At 36.9% G+C, this 25552-nt stretch overlaps 1 protein-coding gene across 1 annotated transcript in view; it reads right to left on the bottom strand.

Annotated features, from left to right (window-relative positions):
* Positions 1 to 25552, bottom strand: part of LOC135078732 (potassium voltage-gated channel protein Shaw-like) — a 325437-nt gene that overhangs the window by 257309 nt on the left and 42576 nt on the right. Inside the window, exon 3 of the mRNA XM_063973289.1 lies at positions 2789 to 2921. Coding sequence (XP_063829359.1) covers positions 2789 to 2921 — 133 coding nt within the window. The remainder of the gene's footprint in view (positions 1 to 2788; positions 2922 to 25552) is intronic.

Below are 25552 nucleotides of genomic sequence, written 5' to 3'. Positions count from 1 at the left end.
CGATAAAAGTTATCACGGCGCGCATCTTAGGCCTACAGGAGCTAATTGGGTTGTAGCATTGGCACAGTAAAGACCTCAAATCCCTACGTATATAGTCCTAGTTGTAAATTGTAATAAATGTATTTTTGGAATCAACAAATAAAAGGTGTAAAGTATCCTGAGTTTATATTTTATGAAAAAAGCTATTCCTAACAAGATTTCAAAGACCATGTTCCATAATTCAGGTAAAGTACTGTAATTATATAACAAACACGAACGCTTTTTCATTCTCGCCTTAAGGTATAAAATCGCTTAAACCCACTTAAAGCGGGTCCACTCCCATTTCTTTTAAACCCATTCGAATCAAAAGATTTCTTCCAAGGAAACTGAATCAAGCTACACATCCTTATCGCGTTTTATGACGGGGGCCAGATGGCGCATTTTCCTTTGCATTCCTGACTACCCAACATGAATAAATGTCTTCAAAAAATTCGTGGACATTCACGCGAAATCAGACTTTAAACGCGAAACTTAAGGTGCAAAGGAGTTGATGGATACTTTACCAAAGGCTGTCTCGATTTACATAGAAAACGCGGTGATTCGATTGTGAATCGTAATGAATGGGTATTAGATGTGAATTTCGTTCTGCTACGGACGCGATAATGAGTCCACATTACGGAAAGATTGAATTAGGACCATAGCAGACGTGCTACTTTGTCGTCAGCGATTATACGGTAAAAGTCGCACGTTTAATCTTTTGTTCAATTTTGTATAGGAATCGTTTTGCATCGAAAAATCGTTTCGTTTTTTGTGTGCTACGACAAGTAGGTAAACTATGACTTATATTATGAACTTTGATCCTTGCATCTAGCTTCCAATAAAAGCTTTAAGCTTCTCGAAGATTAAGCCTACTAAGTTTTAACATTAAAATTATTAGGTTATAACTATAATAATATTTATATTATCCAGTTGGTATAGCTCTGCTCTAGTTAGTTCGACATTAGTGTAAAGTCTGAAAAAATCTTATTGAAAAAGTATTTGGTCTGCGTCGTCCCTTATTGGTAATCCCGTTGACATCGGTGTAAAGAGAATTGATTCGATTTCACCCGGGCTATAATATGGTATTAATGAACCTGGATTTGGCTGGTTATATCCAGTTACATCCAGTTATATCCAGTTTCGGATGTAATTTGGGCAGATCATTCGCGTGACAATGATGGATGCATGGACGAGTTTTCGCTTTCACATAAATTGAAGTGTTTGGTTACCACATTACTTGATGGCTTTAGAAGTCTGAGCAAAATTGAGTTTTTTAATTGCAGAAGTCACTTTAAATAATAAATTTAAAAAAAGTATTTATTTCAGATAACTGAGATCCATAAATGTTAGTATCTTATTTTTAAAACAGACCTCGTCCTGCTGAGCAATAATAAACTTTTTCAAAGAATGTTAGCTAGAAAAAATATGTAAAAACACAACATGAACAACGTGTTTCAGATGTGTGTGTGAAATCGTTGGCATCCTTTTAAACTAAGACTACTCATGATACATAGTTCCTTGACTAAAATCCCTATGTATCAACTATATGGCATAAAAGAATAAATAAATAAATAAAGGTTTAAAGCAGGTCTTTCTCTAGCTAGTACTTAGCGGGATACATTTCTTCGTTAAATCAAAACAACAAAAGTATGAAACTCAGAATCTGAATTAGTTCCGGGAGCTTACAGAAGCTCTTTATTATTTCCATTGTTCTGAGAAGTGCAGTGTCAAAACAAAACAAAACACAGTGCAGTAGTTTGTTTTGTTTGCTACGATATGCACATTACTTCCGAGGATAAAAGATAAAATCGATGGTAGTAAGATACACGTATTTTCACACTAAATTACTATCTTTATTGGAATTATTACCATTTTATATTTTTTTTGTCTTCGGCACTTTTATGATTTAGGTAAGTACCTACCTAAGTTTGATTGCAGTCTGCTAATGAATACAGTCTGTAATCAAACGTGAAATCAAAACATAGTCAAAATCGTTGATATGCCTTCGATTCCAGATGTTTCACCAGAAACCATAAAAAGGAGTCTCCACTCATGCCGTTTTGGTAACATAATCTACATTACCAAAAATATAAGTTGTTACAGACGTTCTTGACGGGAAAGTGAAGCGTCATGCTTATTAGTTTATTTAATTTAATGTCAGTTTTGAAACTGATGGATTATTTACCTAAGTGTTCATAAACGTCAGAAGCTTAGGCAAATGAAACAAAACAATTAAACAATGATTCATCACTTTGAATTCTCTCCTCGTAAAATGCGACATCTCTAACTGTGAAAACCATTAAGCTACTGTACTGCTCCTATTTTTGAGTTCACATGTTTGCATGAATATTCTTCTTGTTTCCTTGATAAAAAAAATAATTTACTAAAAAAATAAAAGAGAGAAAGTCATTCCTTAAACACATAATTATCTTGTAAATATACTTGATTTTCATTATTCTTCTCACTGTGTAAATGTCCAATCCGCAAGAAGTCATATGAACAAATCTATAGATATTAAAAATAAAACAAATAAAAAAATAAAAAATGTATTTATTGCCTTCGAACCATTAGACATAGGTAACAGGTAGTTAGACTTACAACTAATAAGTACACCGAAGGCAATTGGACCTGGCGCAGTATACGTTGTAAGGACAGATCCTTGAAACACTGGTTTTCAGCCATGCCCAATTCTCTAGGATGTTGAGCGAGAATAAAGTTATGAGATCTTAAGAAATAATTATAAACTTTGAAACAATTAAGTAGCACTGACCTGAGTGTCTCTGTGTATGCTGTAGGTGGACCAGCAGCAAGGCTCCACCTGGTTGGAGTCCAGCCCCCAGAACTCCAGCTCCTCCTCGAAGAGTGGCCCGCACACATTTGTGGGGTAGTGGAGTTTACCGGTCCTGTGGGAAAATACTAGAATTAACTTTATTTTCGAGTTTTTTTTTACTTAACATGAAAGGAGAGAACATCACTACGCAACTTTTCGTCCAAAATACCTCAGTGCCTGTGTACTTATGGCTCGGAAACGTCGCCTCTCACTATAGGCCTTATACAGAAGCTCAAAGTTGCACAGCGTGTTATGGAGAGGGCTATGCTCGGTGTTTCTTTGCGAGATCGAATCAGAAATGAGGAGATCCGTAAACGAACTAAAGTCGGTGACATAGCTCGACGGATTAGCAAGCTGAAGTGGCAGTGGGCAGGGCAGTTCAGGGCACATAGTACGCAGAACTGACGGCCGATTGGGGCAGCAAGGTTCTGGAATGGAGGCCGCGTACCGGAAAACGCAGCGTGGGACGTCCACCCACAAGGTGGACGACCTGATAAAGGTAGCAGGAAGGCGCTCAATGTGGAAGTCATTGGGGGAGGCTTATATTCAACAGTGGACGTCCTGTGGCTGAAATGATGATGATGATGATGATGATGATGAAAGGAGAGAGGTCATACGAGTAATCTCAGCATGCAGCTGCGAATTATTAATCAGTTTTAAAAAACCTCATTACCAAAGTTCAACTACATAATTTTATAAGGAGTATAAAGGACACACTTATCAACCCAGAAAGGGATTGTAACCGTATCAACTCGAGGTGGTCAACCTATTATTTGTATGAAACTCTATACTGCAACGCACACTTATCCGCACCCTAACGTAAACGCCTCGCGGTTGGCAGCGCACGAAAGGCGATGACAGATGATGATGACATTTGTTTTAACTAAAGCCTGGTTCGTGAGCACGTAGAATTTTGTCCAATGACCCCAAGCTACCCATCCTTATCGCTCACGCGTAATTATATTGCTATCGCGACTGTGCGACGGGCGCCCGTAGTGAGTGTGCGAGCGCTACAGCAACATAATTACGCGCGAGCGATAAGGATGGGTAGCTTGGGGTCATTGGACAAAATTCTACGTGCTCACGGACCAGGCATTAGACTAGATGCCGAATTAACAATAGACCAATAAGATCCCACATTTAAGCAGGCCAAAACTTCCACCAATTTTAACGATCTCCCACTACCCGTAATTCGCGCCAGCTGTTACCCCTTACCCGTTACATCTCCCATTCTGAAAGCGAAAGATAATAAACAATTATTTGGACCTTTCGCACATTTATCATGGCCCCCAAATGCCGTTTATTGGCGAAACAAACTACGTCTAACCGCCTTATTGAGTGCTCGGACATCCTGTACAAATGGTTTGTTTGGCATTTTCAGGTGTAGTGATGTGGTAGTTGTTATATCGATAAATAATCGATAAGTGACTGATACTCGTTTTCACCATCAATCCATAATTTTTAAGTGACCCCTATGGTAACACATAACAAGCATTTTGTTTTCATAAGGGTCACTTAAAAATTAGAGATTGATGGTGAAAACGGGCATGAGTTTCTTGCGCTGCTTCTTCTCAGCACTGGCCCATATTACTGGCCCGCAGCCGTGGTAGGACTGGGACGTGTAAAAACGCTCTTTGAGAGCCTATTTACATAAATAAGCAATTTGAATTTGAATTTAAAGACACTTTTAACAAGATTCGTTAAACTTATTATTGGAAACTTCACAGGAGTACTCCTGTCGATAAGTAAATAAACGTGTTTCAGGTTTTTCAGAATTCAATCCCTATAAGGGGCAAATAGGGTGACAACGTCTGAAAATTAACAAAAGTATTTACATGGTTTCGTTCGTTTCAGCCAAATGACGTCCACTGTGGACAAAGGCCTCCTCCAAGGTTTAAAAACCTCATAAAAACTCATAAAACTCATTTATTTCTGTAAATAGGCTTAAAAAAAGCACTTTTACACGTCCCAGTATTAACACACAATGCACTGCAATGTTTTCCACAATGCACGGTCCTGCGCTGCCCGCATCCAGGCACCTAGTAGGAGGCCTGCCCATGCTACGTCTTCCAGCCCGTGGTCGCCACTCGAGAACTTTTCTCCCCAACAGCCATCGTCTCTACGAGCTATGTGCCCCGCATACTACCACTTGATTTAAGCAATTCTGCGAGCTATGTCGGTCACTTTGGTTCTCCACCTTTGCATAGTTTATCGGGTCAATAATTCCGAACACATTTATGAATGAATTAAAGCAAAATAAATTAGCTTAAATACATTCAATCGCGTCATAAGTGCCAAATCTTGGTCAAAATCGAATAAAGACATTATTTCATTTCATTGAACACTACAGTTAGTATTGTCGATAAATTACATTACCACACTACACTAGTCCGCAGCCAAGTGCGAAGGAAATGCCAAGTTTATGTACTCTTGAAGGTACACGACACATTTATAGTTGTTATGTAGTTTACGATAACTGTGCGCGTTACTTTGTCGTGTTTGATTTGGTATTGAGGTAGGTAAGTGTCGTAATATTTCTCATAGTTTGGCTTCTCGCTTAAAGTTGGCGCTACACTTACCTCTACCTGATAGAACGAGTACACTTGAATACCAGTTCCTTACATGTGCCACAAACTGTCATATTTATGTATAGGTACCTACGCTTACTGACATGCCTGTAGGTAGGGGATCGCACAGTTTTTTTAGATGTAGGGCGCTTTCAATTTAAACGTTTCGTGTCGGACGTTTGCCGTCCTTTTGTTGTGCGTTTGCAAGACCGCACACTAACTATTGGTAATTGTCAATTTTATTCTGCCGCAGTTGTGACAATTTATCGTGTCCTGCAAACGCACAACAAACGCACGGCAAATGTCCGACACGAAACGTCTAAATTGAAAGCGTCCTTAGACAAACAAGAACGCAAACTGTGTATCCAATGGCGCCAGTTACTTGCACAAGCAATGGCTAATGAGCAAACATGCAAGCACTGTTCCGTTTCAAAGGCATGTGTATTACCGCCTTCAAAAAGATTAAAATGTCCTCAAAAATATCAAAAGCAAGCAGGTAAAGAAGATAATTGGGACTCTCACGATTCTGCAAGAATTAAATTTGCCTTCGTTAGCAAAGAGAATTGACAGAATTTATAATCGATTCGATCCGATGATTCAATTATCGATTCCCACAGAATTGTTATTCGACGAATAAACGATTCGACTATTCGATTAAACGGTGGGGGAGATGAAATCGCGCGCGAAATATTAATAAAACATCGTGGCTTGTAGAGAATTGCTTTTCCCTACAGAGGAAATATGTATTTTTATTGAATAAAACGTGGCATTGGAATTTCAGAGGGACAATATGAAAAATGGTAAAACTTTTTATTCTATTTTGTAAACCAATTCAGTTCAAATAGAACGTTGTTTTGCTGTTTATTCAATTCAGATGCTATGCAAAAATAATGAATGGAAAATTTTTATGTAATAACTATTAACTTTTATTGTTTATGTATTTTATGGAGATTTAACCATTTAACCCTTAAATTGGCACTCATTGAACCCTTGCTTCAAAAATGGTCAAATTTGGGATTTAGGTATTGTTTTGATAGATTAAGAAAAAAATATTTACTTTTTGAAAAAATTTCAATTAGTATAGAAGTTATGACATGTCACTCAAAACGGACATTGCCAATTATTTAGCATTACAACCATGTCACTTAGGGCGGACATTGCCAGTTTAGAAAAACAAACGTAAAACAACTTTTCTTAATAACAATACAGGAATCCCTGATAATCATCCTCTGGCTAATCCAGCGCCTTTTGCAATCCATCTGGACTATTTACTGTTGATTTTACATAAATTTATCAAAACATACCCTGACATATAAAAACAGAAACTGACTGCCTGATTTATCAACATAAATCCCAAACCGGTGGGTATAAAGACACAAAGTTTGGCATGTAGGTTCCTTATTAGGGTCTAGGGGTGTTATCAGAAAGGATTTTTCCAAAATTACCCCCTAAGGGGGTGAAATGGGGGTCCAAAGTTTGTAGGGCGAAACAAAATTAGTTACACTATTTAATTCGAAACTTCACAGGATATATTCCTATCGATAAATGAATAAACACGTGTTTCAGGTTATTTCAGAATTCAACCCCTAAAAGGGGAAAATTGGGTAAAAATGTCTAAAAATCAACATGAGTATTTATTACTGATACATGGCATTGTCCGTTTTAAGTGACATAACATTTGTAACCTTGAAATGAATGGAAAAAAATCGATATTTTTTTACAGTTTTGGCAATAACCGTCAGTTTTATTCGTTAATATTCTAAAATCAATCAATAAAGCACAAGAACAAGTGTAATACCTAGTTATGCATCCGTCAGCTCCCTCTGCTCTAGACTAAACAAGATAAGTCATCACTTTCCACTCTACAGTGTAAGCATTCGTAGAATTGTTATTCACATAAGAGATGTGTCAGCAGAACTAAATTGTAAACACCGTACTGGACGACTGCGATCGGCCACAATATTAAATCATTATTAAATCGCCTCCAACTCGGCGAGGACGTGATCACTTAGTTTAATTAAATATAATCCTTTTTAAAAAGCTTCCACCCCGCTCCCGAAATCTGACTGGCGCAGCCGGTAGGATTTATTGCTGCAAGTTTTCCTAAAGTTTACGCGATTGGTGTCAAAATCCGCCGTTTAAATTCGTGATACTACGGGAAACTAATAAATCCGCCGAACCAAATAAATTTGTCATCGAAGTACGGGTGGAACGAGTATGCAGAGAACGGTCGGTTGGTGAGTAGAACTTTTCGCCAATCCTTCCACTCCTTATCCTCTGTGTATTTTTCATGCTTTTTAAATCGTAGGGAAATATTGCTACTCCGGGATAGAACTTCTCCCAGGGTATCGCATTTTGTGTTTTCGTCATAAAACTTTATCGTTAACACTTTTCGTTTAGATTTAAGTGAATTAAATATTGAAACAAAGTAAAGAAAATAAATTGAAATAAAGTAAATAAATTGAAATAAAGTAAATAAAGTGAAATAAAGTGAAATAAAGTGAAATAAAGTAAATAAATTGAATATTGAATTAAATTAAATAAGTTTATTGTGTAAAGTAAAAATTATTAAAGTTTTTAAGTTAATTGTCTCTCGAAATTGAACAATTAAATTAAGAACTACTCTTATTTTTACTGTGTATTTTTACTGTGTATTTTATTGTGTATTTTATTGTGTGTTTTACACGGTAATCACTACGTGTATTTTAATTGTGAATATTGTGTAAAGTACTGTTACAAATTCTGACTGGCGCATATCAATTAATAAATTTAAATTCAGAAAAATGGCTTCACCACAAATCGAATCCGTACAAATCACGCCAATACCCAACGAGATGCTCAGATTAATTCCATTTTTTAATGGTGACAAAAAACATCTAAATTTGTTCCTTAAAAAATGTGAGTATGTTATATCGAGATATAGAGGTGGGGTTGAGCAAGATTTATACGTGTACCACGCTATCACTAGCCGCCTTACAGAAAATGCAGCAGCACTGTTATCAGAACAAGAAAATTTAACAAACTGGTCGGAACTTAAGGAAATTCTGACACAACATTTTGGAGACCCGCGTAGTGAGGCATGCATTAATATCGAATTAGAATCACTAAAAATCAGATCGAATGAATCGTACACAGACTTTTGCAACCGCGTGCAATCAACCAGGTCAATGCTTATATCCAAAGTAAACACCATAGCAGACGAGTCAATCCGTCACGCCAAAATCACCATATACAACAACACCGCGTTAAACGTGTTTCTCTATAATTTACCAGAAAACCTTGTGCGCATTGTGAGACTAAAGGCACCGTCCACTTTGGAAGCCGCCCTCTCGATTGTGCTCGAGGAAGTAAACTTTATGGACCAATATAACATGCGAAGCAAAATGCATTCGCAACCCAAACCTAACAATTCGTTTACGCCAACTCAACATAAATTTTCAGGCAATCAGCCTCATTTTGTCAGCTCTAATGCTTTCAAACCAATAATTCCTCCACAATTTAAATTTGGCCTTCCGCCTAATCAAGGCTACAAACCCTTCCAGCAATATGGAAATAAACCTTTACAACAATTCGGCTATTTCAAGCCTCCGCATCAACCAGGTTTCAGGCCGCCGCAGCAGTTCGGCTACAGGCCTCCACAGCAGTTCGGATATAGACCGCCCCAGCAATTTGGCTATAGACATCCTCCTCAGCAATTCGGTTACAAACCGCCTCAATTCGGCTATAAGCCACAGTTTGGTGCTCAGCAAGCCCAACAAGTCCAGCCGCCACGTATGCAGCTGACCGACGTGTCTATGCGTACGGCTACAAAACCAAACAACGTAAATGAAACAAACTTAAATGATCTGAACTACGACGAATCAGAACAGTCCTATTACGATCAATATTATTGTGAATACCCTATAGATGAATATAATAACATGTACAGCGAACAGTATTACCCTGATTTCGAGGAAACTCCCGAGGAAACCCAGGAAACTGAATTCCAACAGGATTTTCACGAAACAGCCTCCATCAAAGAACAGAACAGATAAACATTAATTGCGATCCGGAATTAACATTACCATATATTTACCTACCGGAACTGGATGCTCGCATGATGATCGACACTGGCAGCATGCGTTCGTTCTTCAGTCCACGTATTGGATATCAGTATTTCAGTAAATTCATAAAAAACGAACCATTCCAAGTTGTGAGTACACACGCGTCAAGTACGCACAACAAAACCATAGAAATTCCCCTTTTTCCAACTTTTAAATGCAGAAAATATCACAAATTTTATTTATATGACGTACACAAATGGTACGATGGTGTAATTGGACAAGATTTATTGGAACAATTGGAAGCATTAATCGACATTAAAAATAGAGTCCTCAGAACTAAAACTGCATGCATTCCAATCATTTTAAATTACAAAAAATTCACAGACAACGTTAGAATGCCTAGTGCAACCGCTAATTACCGTAATGAATCAATCAATAAACAAAACGCAAACGCAGACGCGTTATCCCGCATAAAAGTAAATGCTCTTGATTCAGATAATCAGTCCATGAAAGTAAATGTTAGCAAAAAGGAAAAACGTATTCAAAAACATGTTGATAAAGTAGTAAAGAAAATAGAAAAATTATCATCAGGAAGTACAATAGTAATTTCCGACTCTACATCCTCAGAAGGAAGTAGACAATTAGGTTCAGAATATCCGATTCCGTCGTCAAATAATTCAGACTGTGTCGATGAACAATCAAATAACTCACAAACTATTCATTCCGCAAAAGATACCGAATCACAAGGCATCCCAATCTTAAACGAAGCAATCGATAACAAACCTAATCAAATATTAGTCTTTGAACGATTCGATAATGAACTTTCAGTCAAAAACCTTTCACGCGATAAACAAAAGGTTCTTGAAGTACATTTACCTGATAATAATGCAGAATTAGTAAAACAGTTTTTAAAAGAATATATCAAACCTAAAACAAAGTATTTCATTTATTTTGAATCAGATCAACTTAGACGAATTTTCACAGACGTAATTATTAAACTTTTTAAGAAAGATGTAGTTCAGTTTTACGAGTGTACAGAACGGGTAAATTACATAGAAGACGAGGGTGAACAAAAAGCAATAGTTATCCAATACCATGAAGGAAAAACATGCCACCGTGGTATTAAGGAAACATTGATTAGAATTCGTAGAAATCATGTTTGGCCTAACATGCAACAAACAGTTTCCGCAATCATTAACGCTTGCGAAGCCTGCCGTAAAATGAAATACGATAGGAAACCCATAAAACCATTTTTACAATTAACTAAAACTCAAGATTCCCCATTTCAGGAAATTTTCATTGATCTCTTCAGTATTGAAGGAATCACATATTTAACCCTAATTGACGCCTTCAGCAAATTAGGACAAGCAATAGAGATACCTAGCAAATCAACATCAGACGTTACTAGAGCACTTATGAAATATTTCTCATTCTACGGAATTCCAAAACGTATAAGCTCAGATCCAGGAACCGAATTTAATAACGAACTCATGAAAGAATTTCTAAATTTACATAAAGTTGAACTTCACATCGGAACCCCAAATAACCCTAATTCTATGGGACTTATCGAACGCTTTCACTCGACAATTATAGAGATCTATAGATTGGCTAAATACGAAAGACGATGTACAGATGCCGCATCAGTTATGACATATTCAGTAATGGCATATAACCACACCATCCACTCTGTAACTGAGTTAACACCATTTGAGGTAGTTTTTGGTCATACAGATTCAGATAGTCCATTTAGAATCAATTTCGAAAAGCAATATTATCAGCAATTAGTTCAAGATCATGCGAAACGTACAAAGCACTTATATAAATACATAGCTCAGAAAACGACAGCCAAAAAGGAAACCATTAGGGAAAAGAAAGGTGGTGAAACAGATATAGAGTTTTCCGAAGGAAACATAATATTTGCAAAAGACGTAAATAAGCGTAAAAGCAAAGACAAACCACGTTATGTAAAAGCAAAGGTTGTAGGCAAAGCCAAGCGAAACATCTTACCAATTAAAGTAGGTGATAGGACTACCAAAGTGCCTATTAAAAACGTAAAACGCCCTCCGCAAGTGGTGCCTTCTGCTAATGATAGAGACGCAGGCGCTGGCCCTTCAACTGCAACCGATTAAAGATAATATTCTAAGAAAATTACCCTGGTCTCAAAAATGTTCGACAGTTTCATAAATATTTCAGAGCAAATAAACAACAACTCTATTATTATTGATGAACGCTTGAAACGAGTTGAAAGCCTATTGCAAAACATAACGTCCACACAAAACGATTGGACTTTTTCTACATACATACTAGGAGTGTATAACATATTCATAAGTAGTTTCCGTACAATATTTATAAGATTAAGTGAAATAGAAACAGCATTAGCATTAAGTAGAGTATCCATTTTACACCAAGCAATTGTAAACTCTACAGAATTATTGTATCATTTAAAGTTAATTTCAAACTCTGCCAATTTAGTTTACCAGCCTACGGAAAGTAATTTGTTAAATTTAGAAGAAACTATTTGTGTAAAATCTTATATGAAACAGGATCAGATAACATTTATTTTAGAAATACCATTGATAGATAATTATACTTACAATTATTATAAGATATACTCACTTCCTATATTCCAAGAATCCCAAAACGTTACGCTTTCCATTTTCCCCAAATTTCCTTACCTTTTGGCGAAGGGTTTGAAATACTTACCGATCGTAACACCGTGTCGCCCGCTTGCCGCCGGCGATCGCTTCCTGTGCTCTACGGACAACCACGCTCTACATAACGAGCCTACCTGCGTGGAACAGCTGATGAGGTTCAGTAAGGACCTTACCTCCTGCAAGCAGCACCAGATCCAGCTGGAAGAAGTAAAACTCCAGCAGCTCAACGCGAACAACTGGATTCTGTACAGCAGACTGAAAGGCACGCTGACCAAACATTGCGACAGCGAAGTCAGTAAGCAGTCAGTCTTCGGCACGTACATCATCACCATCGATGAACCCTGTGACTTGGAAATCCATGGCCTGCAGATCCATCATCGACTCTACATTTCATCAGACATCGTAGAACACGTACCGGTGATTCACCTACCCGAGCTACCTGTAAACGCAACGCTATCCGGTGCACGCGCACTCAATACGCATGGAATCAATTTGGATGAAATCAAATACATGTCGTACGCCCTGAAACACAGTGCAGCAATCAGTGCTAGTGAAAATGAAACAGACACTTCTTATTTTACATACTTTACATTTGTATTAGTTTTGATTCTTTTTGTGTTAATTGTGTTAATTGCCTTCCGCAAACATGTAGAAATTTTATGTAAACGAAATTATCGGAATACTCATAAAAATGAAACTTCCGATAATTTCTCACTTAGGGAGGGAGGAGTTATGCATCCGTCAGCTCCCTCTGCTCTAGACTAAACAAGATAAGTCATCACTTTCCACTCTACAGTGTAAGCATTCGTAGAATTGTTATTCACATAAGAGATGTGTCAGCAGAACTAAATTGTACTGGTAGAACCGTACTGGACGACTGCGATCGGCCACAATATTAAATCATTATTAAATCGCCTCCAACTCGGCGAGGACGTGATCACTTAGTTTAATTAAATATAATCCTTTTTAAAAAGCTTCCACCCCGCTCCCGAAATCTGACTACCTACAGTATTGCCTCATTTATGACGAGTGAAAACTTGACATTGCTGTTGCATTTATTCAACTGTCTTTATTTTTAAAATTCGCGGCTTTTTATTGAACTATTTCACATATAGCCCCGTGTTTCACATAAAATATCATGCTTTTTATAAAATATCCCTTGAAAGTCGATAAAATGCTTTAATTTAGATTCTGTAAGCAATTATTTGACATGTCCTTTAAAACGGACAAAAACAATTTAAGGGTTAACTAGTGGGTATCTTCGAGGTATTTAAGCATGAATATCGCTCAAAACTTTCAGTAGAAGGAGCATTTAGTCATTAATAAGAAAGTATCTTGATTTGAGAGCATTCTTTTTTAGATTAAGATTCTCGGTCAGATTGATAAAAGAAGTGAAGAAAATGAAGTCATAAATATTTAAAATTTACTTTGGTCTGCGTTGCAAGATTTTCTTCGTGCAATTGCATTCACAAAATTGTATGCAAAGTTGTAGACACAACAGAAGCGAGTCACTTTATACTCAGCGGTCGACTGGAAATGGTAGAGTTGCAAATGAATTATTTACAAGAAAAATTTTGTTTTCGCTACCTTATGCTCTGAGCTTTACAAAAGTAGATAATTTATCTGAGATTCACTTGCAAATACCTTACACAATAGTTCCATAGTATTAATATTGAAATAAGCCATTCTATTCTTTCTTCGTTCGTTTCAGCCGAATGCTATCCACTGCTGAACAAAGGCCTCCATCAAAAATTTGCACAACAACCGGTCCTAAGCTACCCGCATCCAGGCGCTTCCCTTCCATGACCTTCACCAGATCGGTCAACTCTTTCTTCTATTATTTCTTATCGTAGTTGATTGGAAAAAAATTTTTAGGGACCAGAGGCTCCAGATCCTGCTATTCTACTGCAAAACTTTTCAGTGACGGGATGTTTTTTTGGTTTTTCTTTACTAAATTGCTTTGCTTAGAATACCATGAAAGATAATCGGTAAAAAAATCATTATTATTACACGAAATTCTTGCAATCCTTTTCATTAAGTAGCTCACCAAACTGCCACATCCCGTCTTTATTTGAAGTAGGCAATAACTTGGAACTAATACCTTTCCTAATTACACTTGCGTTGAGTGCTTGTTTGTAGCCCTTCCTTCAAGGGGCAATGAAGGGCTACTTCTATTACGCTCCTTGAAGGTATTGTCATTCTATTACTAGTTGGGCTTACACAATAACTTGGAAGGGATTAACCACTTGTTAAAAGGAAGGCAATTTTGTTTAATGTTTTGTCTACACTAATATTATCAAGAAGAAAGATTTGATTGCCTTTTTGTTTGTATTGAATAGGCTTCGAAACTACTGGACCAATTTGGAAAATTCCTTCTCCATAATAATCCTACATTATTTCTGATTAACACAGGTGTTAAAAAGTTCGCCGAGTTCTCTAGTCTATTGTATGTGAAATTCCTAACGTTTTCAGATACGTCGCATAATTTTGTTACAGTTCTGTACACGTTTCCTCCTTACTCTCTTCAAAAAAGTGCCACCAAAAGTGGACCCAAAGAAGAGCCTTGGGACACTAAATTAAATACAATAAAATACGAATACTCAGTACAGCATGTTAACAAAATTGTAGCTGCAATATTTATACGTTAAAACGTTACTATTTAGGTCATGGCACAGAAAGCATAGCGTGAAGTTTATGAGATATGAAACCCAGTCAAAGGGCTCAGCCGAGCCACTGGGCCGTCGTTTTAGCGCGCCCGTCACACTGTCGGTTTGTATCACGTAAACAACGTGTTGACAGTTTGGGTTATAGATTCAAATTTATGTTACTAGATTAAGCGGTTAGTGAAGTAATTTTAGGTTTTTAAGTACTACATTTTTCTTATAATCGCTCCTCAAATCGTCAATTAAGTTTTAGGGTGTGGCATCATTTGTAACTATGGTGACTCGCTGGCAGATTTAAAATTGTAATTTAGTTCGATTGCACTTGAATGAATGTGAGAAAAATCTAAATAAATTATCTCAAAATTACTTTTTCCATGATCTCTATATAATGCTATTGAGTGGTATTTCAAAATCAAAAATTCAATCCCAGTTTAGGATTTTATTAATCATACGACACACAGAATTCAAATTCAAATCGGTGCTTTTCTTTGCTACGAAAGTCGGTGGTCGCGCTTTAAAATCTTATTCATGTTTATTTGAACCATTTCAGAATTTATAACGGAATACTAGTCTCCAAATTGAAATCTCTAAGTACATCACGCGAAGAATTAATCACATTAATACCTTACTTCCCGAACGTCGGACATTCGCTAATGTGCCCATTAGCCTCTCCACCCTAACGATGCCTTGGATCGTTTAAATCAATTACCAGCCAATATTGGGGCTTAAATCTATTCAGTGACGCCATAAGTTATAGTGATGTATAGCGAGAACATTATTTTCGACCATAGAGTTGATTGGATTTTGGAAAAAGTCTGTGTGCCTTTTGACTTGATGGTTCATATTACCGCAATCATTATCATTATCAGCATTTCAGCCACAAGACTTCCACAGCTTAATGTAAGCCTCTCTCAATGATTTCCAGACTAGCTAGTTGGTATACCTACCATAATGTACCTACCGTAATCTAAAACATTAGCTGTGGTAGCGGGTTCATATCCCACCAAAGCCACTGCTACTAGTGAGATGAACATAGATATTAGACTTAGGTAAATTACTTATTTTTAGAGTTCAATAACTTCCAATTAACTGCTGATTTTTCATAACCTAAAAAGATACAAAAACAAATTCATCTATGTGAAAGCATCCTAACGCTGAGTTACACCATCTTACTATAACTTTGACAAACGTCAAAAATCTATCAAACTCCATATAAAAAGCACCGGCTATTGTTATTGTTACGGTGGTGCAACTCATCCATAAGCTAGCTGTGATAAGAACTATTCTGAACAAAAATTACGATGTCCAATGTGCTGTCAACTGTAACAATACTGAAGATAATTGCAAATAACCGTAGCCCAAAGTTTTATCTATCTAGTTCTGAAACTCCGAACATTCGTGTTAACGAGAACATTAGCCTGATCGTCCGTAAAGTTCTCGCGATAGCAGACGACGGCACATCAAGTTCTGTGGTATCTTATATCGTTGTAATAGAGGCGAGTTTGCAGCAACAATGTATAGTCAGACGTGTTTTCTGTACAATGGTATCTAGGGCTACTTAAAACAATTACCACCGAATATTGGATCTCGAATCTATTCATTTGCAGACCCATATCCTTCATGTGTCGGTCTGTCAGGGAAACTTTCTCGGGAACTAATTGATATAAAGTTGGGTGTAGAGAGCAGTTTTGTAACCTATAATAACGTTTTGATCAGTTTTATGTTCCCAAAATGTGTTTATTCATTGATTGCAGGTAAATTAATACCCTCATCATGTTTTAATACTCGTATTCTTCTGATCGTGTCGACAACAAACCTACACAGTGTCAGCCCAAAACTTCGTTACAAGAGTGGCGTTATACTCGTAGTATTAATTTGAGTAAATAGTAGAATTAAGAAAAAAATTTTTTTTTATTTAATTAGTAAGTATGAGTATCGCACAAAAAGAGGGTTATTATTCAATTACCTTAAAATCAGATGTACAGATAAAAATTCATCATCATCATCATCTGAGCCATAGGACGTCCACTGCTGAACATAGGCCTCCCCCCAATGCTTTCCATGTTGCCCGGTTAGTAGCGGCCTGCGTCCAGCGCCTTCCTGCTACCTTTTGATGACAATGTGTCGTCGGTCCACCTTGTGGGTGGACATCCCACGTTGCTAGATAAAAATTCATGGCTTTACAATCAACTGCGAAACCTAGCGACTTAAACTTGATCAGTTTATCGACATAATTATTCGAACTATTCTCCCAAAAAACTTCAAATTAAACTTCAAAAATTCTATGAAAGCGCTTGACGACCAAGTTGTGTTTATCGCAAAGATTGGATCTCCAAAGATCGCGTCTGCCAAAACTTGTGGCTTTGACACTCGGCTCGGTGGGAAACTAATCAATTATCAACACTAAGTTTGATTGAATCTAAACATCTAGAATTATGGACAGTGGGAAACTTTCCACTTGATATCCGTAAAAATATTTTGTGGAGAAGGATTTTTCCGGTTGGATTTTTTTACGAAAATAATTTGAAGAACACTGAGAGGTTTTCTTTTATTGTAATGCCATAAGCTGATCAAACTTTCATCTACACAGAATATCTTGAAAAATATAGATAAGAAAACGATATCGCGATTTGAATTCAGGATAACGCCATCTATGAACGCAATTTGGAATGAATCTTACTAACTAATCTTAAGAACGACGCCTTTGTGCAAAATTTGATCCCCTTTATCCAATTTAATATCTTCTCGATTCGATCACGTAACATCACCATTCATCATAATCGAGTTATCGAGTTAAATACATGTGAGGTATCGATCTTTCCCAAATCCTTTGAGTACAATTACAAAGAAATTGTTACATGAACCGTTCCTTTTTTACTCGTAATAGGATTGTAACAATCGAATGAGCCTATACCTTGCCTTGTTACACGTAATTTGGATACAAAAACCCTCTACGTGATTCAATTTACCTTAATTCGGGGCTATTGTTTGCATTTCTGGATCTGTAGCTGTGAGCCGTTAAATTGAATAAGTACACGCGGTTTTGTCCTTGAATTTACTGTTTAGTACAATAGGCTAGATGCCAAAATTTCAATTATTTGTCCGTCAGACAGATAATTACAAAATATTAGACTAATATTTTTTATTTTCTTTCATCAAATAATACATCGAGTTGAAAAAAAGTGCTACATCGAGTTGAAATAGCGCGTTACGTCACGCTTGAGTAATTTTTTACTCAAAAGTGACGTCACGCGACATTTCAACTCAATATAAAACTGTAATTATTCGATTATGAAAAAAGAAATAAAAATATATGTCCAAATTTTTTTTATATCTGTATGACGGATTAAATAGAATTTCGATTTCATTACCCAGTCATAATCCTCATTAAAAAGCTTTAGGTTCTTAGTGGACTGACGATCTAGTGAAGTTCGCGGTGCGCATTTGGATGCGGGCAGCGCAGGCAGGACCGGTCGTTGTTGAAATCCTTAGGGAGGTCTTTGTCCAAAAGTGGGCGTCCTTTGGCTGAGACAAACGACAAAGCTTCTCCATTCATCTGTATCTAAGCCCAGGTGCAGACCACCAACTTTTAGTTGTCTGATAGTTGGATCGGACTGTTAATCAGTACGGAGATGTCTGAAAGTGCGGACACACCGATTTGGTATCGGACGATTCTTCATACAAATTAAAATTGGGCCAATCTGTCGACCAAATGCGCCCAGGCTAAAAGCATACTCTGCTAAAAGGCAACCATTGCTAAATAATCTATCAAACCACTGAACGGATCGCTCTGAAAATTGACTCGCAGATAGTTACCTATATCACAAACTTAGGCATCCGTTTAGAAATAATTTACCAAAATTGATCCCTTAATGGGATGAAATGGGAGCTCTCCAACGAAGTCACGCTTTTGTGTTCACATTTCTTCTTCTAGATCAAAACATGGCGATAGGTGTTTCCATGCATTAAGACAAACTCACTGGTTAAAATTAATAATTTCAGCCATTCATATGCCTGAATTTCGCTTCGAGTTCGCATCGAATTCTGAGCATTTGACTTTGACTTTGACTTCGACCTACATCTCGACTCGGACAATACCTTGTTGTTAAGGATTTGAGTATTTATTTTCAGATGGTACCTAATCGAAACTAAAGCTGTGTTCACACTACTTGGAAATCTTGGAATCACGATGTTTATATCCTGCTTCTTCTAGTAGGTATCTGTTTAGGACAAATACATTCGTAATCTTTACTCATCATCATCATCATCATCATCTCAGCCACAGGACGTCCACTCCTGAACATAGGCCTCATCCAATGCTTTCCATGTTGCCCGGTTGGTAGCTTCCATTAGTGGTACGTTTCCATGTAGTCCAGTGCCTTCCTGCTACAATTACGGTGTTGTTGTAGTCGTAATCTTTACTAAAAATTGTAAATCCTGACATAAAAAATTTACATCCAAATTAAGAATTTTCCATTTGAAAAATGTTTGGTTTTAATAGACCAATTTACATGTATATTGAAGGAATCGTAAAATGTAAATGCACGCAATTATTTTTCCTTTCTGTTTACATTGCCCGCATTTAAAACATTTCTACGAACAAGTTTTATTGCTTATTTACAGTTTTATTAATGGTTATTCAGTTGAATGTAAAAATAGCAATTGCATGAACAAACAATAAATAGTCGGTTGATTTATGTAGTTTATTTCTCCGATTTCAATTACACAAACATTTCGTGCGCCTGGTTAATGGAAAGCAGTTAATTGGTACAGTTTTCATCGAATATAAACAATACAGGTTAAAAAATAGTTACCATTAACGCTTTTGAACAGTCATTCTCAACAGAGTTGAAAAAGTAAGCCAAGTAAAATTCAAATTCAAATATTTTATTCAGTACATAGGCCCATTCCAGGGCACTTATACACGTCCCAAATATAGCTTGCCCTACCACCATTTCGGGACAACATATGGGCTGGTGCTGAAAAGAAGTGGCGGAAGAAACTCAGTCACCTTTGTAAGCCTCTTTTTCAATAAATTAAGTCTAAAGTAATAATCTTATGATACAAATCAAATAGACATGGCCATAGGATCCATAACTGTTACATTTCTACTAGCTTTTACCCGCAATTTCGTTCACGTAAGTGTCAATAAATAATGAATTATAGTTTAAAAGGTTTGATTCATTAAAGTCAAGCCTGTAGGTTTTACGTAATAAGTGTAAGTAACAAGCATCCTCCCATCCTCTCAATCATTTAACCTGTGACGATGCATAAAAACAACATACGAAAACAAGGGAAACATGCTCTTTAAGGCTAGGTTGCATAATCTTACTTTAACTTTGACAAACATCAAAAATCTGTCATAGGTACTCCATACAAAAAGCACCGGTTATCATTATAGTTATTGTCAAAGTTAGGTGCAACTCATCCTTAATGTTTTATTTTAAAAACCAATTTGTTTTTTCTCCAAAAATTTAAAATATTTTTACTTCATTTGTTTTTTCCAGTTTTTTGACTCACCAATCTGAACCGGGTCTTATCCTCCCGTGACTCCAGGGCATTGTTGAGGCGGCTGATTTATAACCTTGCGCTTTTACGAGCGGGAGGACTGATTCCCTCTTTTTCAGGTGCTAATGCCTTTTAGGCTGTTTGCCTCCTTTTGTTCGGGCCCGCGAGTCACGTCCCTCAGTCTGCAAATCCTCAGATAATGGGGTTTCTTTTCATTATTTTGGCTTTTTGTGAGCTGAATATTGAAGGCAGGTTACGCGACCATAAATATGTCTTTGGTTCTGGATTCGATTCCCTGAGGAGTCTTTTTAAATGTGGGTTATTCCATACCAACTCTATGAAGGAATATGGTCTCAACTCAATAATTTATTGTTTTCAAATAACACATAATTCTGCTTAAAATTCTAAATCACTCTAAACTGACGATACTAAAAATATTTTCACCGTTCAAAAAATAGAAACAAATTTCCAACATCCACAAATACAAACGCGTTGTTTAAAATGGCTTCATTTGTATCCATTCTTCATAGTCAGCCGGCCAGCACGTGTCGAATAAACTCATACATCAGTTGTAAAAATAAATTATTCACAAACAAACAGAATGCGCAATTATTTACTTGTCATTGACTTGCATGCTGAAAGAGAAACGTCGAAAATTCATGATAATTTCGGTTTAAAATCGATACCCTTTTCTATAAATACTTAGTTTTTACCTGTGGCTGTGCCCGCTTTCTGCAACAGCATGCGTGTCCTCCTTTTAAAAACAGGATGAAAACTACCATATATTTTGCCCTTTAAAAAAACTAAACCTTCTTCGTGAATAAATCAATCTATTGGTGAAAACTGCATGAAAATTCGTTCAGCAGGAATGGCGGAGTACCTACATTTTTTAATAAAAATAAGTATGCAGTGATAATAAATTGGTTATGAATCTTTTACTAAAAAACCGGTATTCCAGTATAGTGAATCTTGGTTTAATTATTATGGCCTAAAAGAAAAATAATATCTTAGATTTGCTGCTTTCTGAGTTCAAATCAATATCGCACACGTTTGTTATCGTACACGATATGAAGATTCGGTTCGAACATTTCACAAATACGTCTCCAGATCCCAATTAGCAGATCATTGGAACTCAAAGAGATCGTATCATCAGCCAAAGAACTTCGAACCCGCGTCAACTCACAGATCCCATGCGGAACGGGTTTTCACTTGATGGGATTTGTAAATTAATGACTTAGGCCCGTATTGCAGATCGAAACACATTTGGGTTTGTTCCGGCATTTGTTATCAGCATTTGCCACAATTGACACGATTATTATAAAGAGGAAAGAATTAATTGTTTGTTTTTAATCGGCTCCTTCACTACTGGACCGATTTGAAAAATTCTTTCACCATTAGAATCCTACATTATTTCTGATGATCATAGACGGTACGAATTTCGCCGGGTCAACTAATAAATTATATTTATTCAAGTACGGAGCCAGTGGAGCTGAAAAAAGGAGATGTACTACTGACGTAGGAGTAGGTTGTGCCAAATTTTGGTCAAAATTGAAAGATAAAAAATAAAAATAAATACGGAAACTTTCTCGCAAACATTTAATTATACACACATTTTATTACAGTAGGTTCACGCCAAGACGATTACAAATTAGAAGGTGATTGGTGCCAAATCAAATAAAAATACAATAAATAACATATTAACCGTAAAATGTAATTTAGGACAAATTACTCCCTAATGGACCAATTCATAAATCATACAGAAGGATTGGATAATCAGAACATCGATAAACGGATAGGTACTTGAATACTTGACAAATTGACTTTTAATTTGCTTACGTAATTGACTTGCAATTAATCAAACTTGTTAACGCTCCTACTTATTCATCATCATCATCGTTTTAGCTACAGAACGTCCACTACGGAACATAGGCCTCCCCCAATGATTTCCACATCGCCCGGTTGGTAGCGGCCTGCATCCAGTGCTTTCCTGCTACCTTTATGAGGTCATCATCGTCCTAATTGGGATGAAATCATAGCAACTGTTTGATTACCTAATTGTTAATATATAATATTTTTTTCTATTCTCTCCTCAAATTATCTTAAATGTAAAAAGGTAAAACTTTCTGATACTACTAAAGCACACTGCTACGAACATTGACACACACAACGACTTAACAACTAAATATGACATGAGGCGCCTATCAATGAACAAAGGGATAGATTTTCTCCCTTTGAAATCTTGCAGTAATAATTTCGAAAATAAATGCGATGAATGATAGACAGTAACCTACAAACAAACATATCAATGGCTCTTCGATATCTCGAAAGCAAAATGATCGCCAAGGAGACACATATTTATATCTGTAAGCAGATTGCACGCGCGCGGTGTATTGTAGATCAGATTCGGTTTTTGTTATAACACCAGACTGAGCTAGTCTTGTCAGGTGATCTGTTAAACCTGGGGCCAAAGGTGAGCCCCGCTCAAAGTACGTTGTTTTATACATTGTGCCTATAGGTTCTGTTATAAGATATAGCGGTGGTTTCAAATTCTTAGTAATATTCCAAATATGCCAACCAAATTCTATTTCTTGCACAAACGTAAACTTTGGCCCATCCTCAAGGTGTGTAATTGCTTCTAAACATTCGGCTGTAATCGAGCATTTTTTTCCAATGCTAATGTCAATGTCGAAAAAATCTCGCCAATGCGTGGATGTCATGACCAATTCGTGATATTTAAATACTATTTGTAAATTATCTGTCTGAAATTCTGCTAAAGGATGAGTTTGCGTACTCGATAAATCGGCTTGAAAAATACAACAAATTATTATCAAATAAATCAACAAACTCATCAGGAATAATCTATGGGAAAATTTAGATGGGTGCACCTTAACTGAAAGATTATTTACAAAGTATCCAAAAATAATAAAAAAACTTCTTATTAAGTCACCACTTCCAAATACAGGCAAAAATGTGATCACGACACACGAAGTTAAAAATAATAACGATATTGGCCAAACGTACTCAATAAATCGAGTAATCACATTTTCCCACAAACTAATGGGCCTACCACAAGGCACAGCGACTTTGAAGTCTTCAATTATGTGTGGGTACGCGTAAGAAAGCCCGATCGTTCGTTCGAGGTTCAAATTGAAACCTCCTATTGCTGCTTCGACGTAGTTTTTCTCAATCCAGCCCAGCATGCCCGTGAATGATCCATTTTCCAGTCTCTTCCCGTACCTCATCGTAAATTCCTCAGTTCCCGTATAATCCACTAGTTCAGCTGTTACGTTGTCCAGCTCCCTCCAAATTTCTAATATAGTATATTCAATGCCTTTACGCTCTTTAACGTTCATATAAGGCATGGAAGTGATTGCCACCATTTTGAAATGACAATTTTTAAGTCTCACTGGCACAGTTTTCTGGAATACTCGTTGATCTTTATAATCAGAACAAGTTGAAACAAAACTAAGGCGCTTCTCAGCAGGCTTATGGCAGGTATCAAGGTTTGGGTGAAAATGATATATTGAAAATTCTTTAATGGTATCCGTAACAGCAATGACGGAAATATTAAACATGTTTTTATAATACAAGTAATGTGCCATCTCCTCAATTTCTATCAGAGAGGCGACGAGTATAATAAAACTTGCCCGTGGATTCCAATAGAGACTATCGTCTAACATTTGCAGACCATTTTTGAACGTTTCATAATTTTTAGATTTTATTATATATATTCCGTTGTAAACGTTCTCAAGTATTTTTTTACGAAAAGCTCCTGAGCGGAAGCAGAATCCTTCTACTTTGAGGAGCTCTCTTCCAATGTGATGGTCAATATTCACGAGGTTAACTGCCACAGGGGGACTGATGTTACTTTTGAGTTTTTGTAAGACTTTGACAGCACATTTACTTGCTTCCTCATAATGATGGCTATCGTCATGTATTTTTAAAGCAATAACTGTATTTGTTATTATAAAAAATAAGCATAGAACAGTAGCGTACAATTTAGGCATGGCTGGTGTGGCCTCGCGTAGACTTAATACTGAACTACGACCAGTTTAAAAACGATGCACCCTCAAATAAAACATCAGTGACTATATTTACTTTGTGGAAATGTTACTTTAATGGCCAAAGTGATAAATCATCGTAGATCAACAATGGCGGTAGTTAAGACGCTGATGACGTGATTAACATAAAATTATTCTTGTCAATGCTCTAAATACATAATATTAAGCTAATGGTTGATATCTATATATATAAAATAAAGTCGTGTTAGTTACACCACTTATAACTCAAGAACGGCTGAACCGATTTAGCTGAAAATTGTCAGGGAGGTAGTTTAGAGCCAGGAGAAGGACATAGGATACTTTTTATCCCGTTCGAAATAAAAAAAAAGTCTGCTTATTTATTGCCATTAAGGCGGAACAAAGTTCGCCGGGTCAGCTAGTTATCTATATATATAAAAGAAAGTCGTGTTAGTTACACCACTTATAACTCAAGAACGGCTGAACCGATTTAGCTGAAAATTGTCAGGGAGGTAGTTTAGAGCCAGGAGAAGGACATAGGATACTTTTTATCCCGTTCGAAAGAAAAAAAAAGTCTGCTTATTTATTGCCATTAAGGCGGAACAAAGTTCGCCGGGTCAGCTAGTTATCTATATATATAAAAGAAAGTCGTGTTAGTTACACCACTTATAACTCAAGAACGGCTGAACCGATTTAGCTGAAAATTGTCAGGGAGGTAGTTTAGAGCCAGGAGAAGGACATAGGATACTTTTTATCCCGTTCGAAATTAAAAAAAGTCTGCTTATTTATTGCCATTAAGGCGGAACAAAGTTCACCGGGTCAGCTAGTTAACTATAGAAATAGCTCTTAAATTAGTCAGTACCTGATACATTTGAGGGTGATTTTGTGACAATCTAACATCAGCGAGATTCTACATTTGTATGCCCTGTCACGTCATAATGTCAATGTCACCCCTCCAGTGCCGCTCCCATACCTCAGGCATTGCCTGACTTAAGCTTTAGGCCTCAGCCTCGAATTTAGCGGGCAGCGGCGCGGGAGCGGCGGCGGCGCGGGAGCGGGGCGGGCAACGCAGACCCGTTCTCGAAACAAGCGGGCAGCTCGCGCGGCGCTTTAGCGGCGAAGTGTTGTGTTCGGGGTTGTGTTGTCGAGATATTTGTTTTTATTCGCAAACGAAATGTCTGAACAACGGCGACAATTTTATTTCAATTCAAATTTATTCCTAACGCTCGATTTATTGTGGGCAAAAGAAG

The sequence above is a fragment of the Ostrinia nubilalis genome, chromosome 15, assembly GCF_963855985.1.
Source record: "Ostrinia nubilalis chromosome 15, ilOstNubi1.1, whole genome shotgun sequence".
Lineage (NCBI taxonomy): Eukaryota > Metazoa > Arthropoda > Insecta > Lepidoptera > Crambidae > Ostrinia > Ostrinia nubilalis.
Note: the sequence above shows the minus strand (reverse complement) of the source record. Positions and strands in the feature narration are given on the sequence as shown.